Source organism: Fulmarus glacialis, unplaced genomic scaffold (genome assembly GCF_000690835.1).
Source record: "Fulmarus glacialis isolate BGI_N327 unplaced genomic scaffold, ASM69083v1 scaffold7666, whole genome shotgun sequence".
In the NCBI taxonomy this organism is placed as follows: domain Eukaryota; kingdom Metazoa; phylum Chordata; class Aves; order Procellariiformes; family Procellariidae; genus Fulmarus; species Fulmarus glacialis.
Window position 1 is genome coordinate 1992 of NW_009218768.1, and position 1950 is coordinate 3941.

A 1950-nucleotide genomic window follows, 5' to 3' on the forward strand; every position below is an offset into this window, starting at 1 on the left:
ATAACTGGTCTGTGTGTGTAAACAAGTAGGAAGAGACGTGAGTAAAGAACACTGTGATGGAAAGATCTAAGGGTCACAGATGAAAGTTGCTCTCCAGGCTCCCTTGATGTAACTTCTCTGTGCCTCAAGGACAGCTTCACGGCATGAGAAAGATAGGGCTAGCCAGGGAATACAGGTCTCTCTAACTGTTTCCTTCTTTGCTATATCTTGTCCTTCCCTGCAGTGATGATGACTTTGACATGTCCAGATATTCTTCCTCGGGATACTCATCAGCTGAGGTGAGTTATACTGTCTCCTGCCATCCGTGCCATGAATGCTAATAGTAGAGCAGCCAGAAACGGCTTAGAGTGGCCATGTACTGCCAGAAACGGCTACACAATGAATTTACCAGTGGTTTAGACTCTGTGAGTCTGGAAGGGGCCGTGGCAGAAACTGTGTCATGTTTGTTTCTTCCCTGGTGATCCAGTTGGCTCCATCCCCACGCTGCAATGGCACAGAGATCTGGCCGTCGGCTGTTTTCACAGCTACTTTTGGCTTCACTCAAGCTTTTCCCAGTTCTGCTTAGTCCTGCAGCGTTGGCCCATGTGGTGCAAAAGCATCAACTTGTCTGTCGCACCAGCTCAGGAAACGTATGCTTGCCAAGGACACAAATAAAGGATCTGAGGGTGTGCTGTGATTTCCAGTTCTTGGGGCGGTCAGGGTCACCCAGTGCGTGTTTACTTGGAGCAGGCAGAAATTCCAGGGAGGACTTGCAGTTACGAACTCTTGCCCTTTCAAAGAGAAAAGGCAGCAAGCTCAGGCTTGTTAATCCCTCTGCATTGTTTCTGAATATATTCCCAAGCTCTGTCCTGAATTAGTTGCTCAGCCTCTGGCTACTGCTTCTGCAGGATCTGATTTTACGTCCAGGGTGCTGAGCAGCCATTCTGCACACAAGTGTCGGGGAACTCTTCCCCCTTGTATCCTTTCCTTGGGCAAAATACATTTGAAACACAGAGAAATGGCCAAGAGCAGGGACTAGATCAAATGATCTGGGCCATCTCTGGACCTTGATGAAATGTTGTTCACCCAGAACTGGTTAGACAGCACTTGAATCTGAAAATACAAAGAGCCAAGAGGCTCTACCACCTTTCAACTGCTATAGTGAGCCCCAGACTGAGAGGAGGGACTGCCCAGCTGCCAGTCAGTTTATTAACATTATTATTACATTACTTTAATTGAGGGCTTGTCTTCATGGAAAGATTATTCCAGAATAAAATAGTGTATCGACTTGCTACTCTGCAATATCTTACTGTAGATATTCCTATTCTAGAAAAAGCTAGAACAGAAGGCAGCCCTCACCTGTGTTCAAAAACTGGGACTCTTTCATTAGTGGGGCAGCTGCCCCATGGGGAAATATGTTCCTCTTTCATCTTCCAACCGTCAGAAGTAAGAAGTCTCAAGTGTTTGACTGTTTGTCTCTTTGTCTGTAGCAGATCAACCAAGACTTGAACATCCAGCTGCTAAAGGATGGGTACCGGTTAGATGAGATCCCAGATGACGAGGACCTCGACCTAATCCCCCCTAAATCGGTCAACCCTACATGCATGTGTTGCCAAGCCACCTCCTCCACCGCCTGTCACATCCAGTAGTGAGGCCGGCAGGCTGTGATCAGTGCTTTCCACTATAACTGTAAAACTTAACAGCCATTGCTTCCTCCTATGGTAGGACGTGCACCTCTTTGTGTTCATGGAGCCAGGAGAAACCAAAAAATTCATTTTATGATTGGTTGATAAGTTATTTTAAACTATGATTAAACAAAAGAGAAGTTGCTCAAAGTGCCAGGCAGTGCCTGGCAGAACTGACTGGTCTGGAGAGCGAATGCAGAGGGGTCCAGAGATACCTCCTTGGTTTGTGTAGGCACTGGGGATGTTTTGTAAGGTGTCTGTTCCAGAATGGAAAGGGTCAGATGGG

The 1950-nt window shown here is 46.9% G+C and overlaps 1 protein-coding gene across 1 annotated transcript in view; it reads left to right on the top strand.

The window, feature by feature from the left end:
- Positions 1 to 1628, top strand: part of FAM219A (family with sequence similarity 219, member A) — a gene marked incomplete at its 5' end in the record, with an annotated part of 1811 nt that extends 183 nt beyond the window's left edge. Inside the window, 2 exons of the mRNA XM_009580145.1 lie at positions 224 to 278; positions 1470 to 1628. Coding sequence (XP_009578440.1) covers positions 224 to 278; positions 1470 to 1628 — 214 coding nt within the window. The remainder of the gene's footprint in view (positions 1 to 223; positions 279 to 1469) is intronic.
- Between the last annotated feature and the right edge of the window lie 322 nt (positions 1629 to 1950).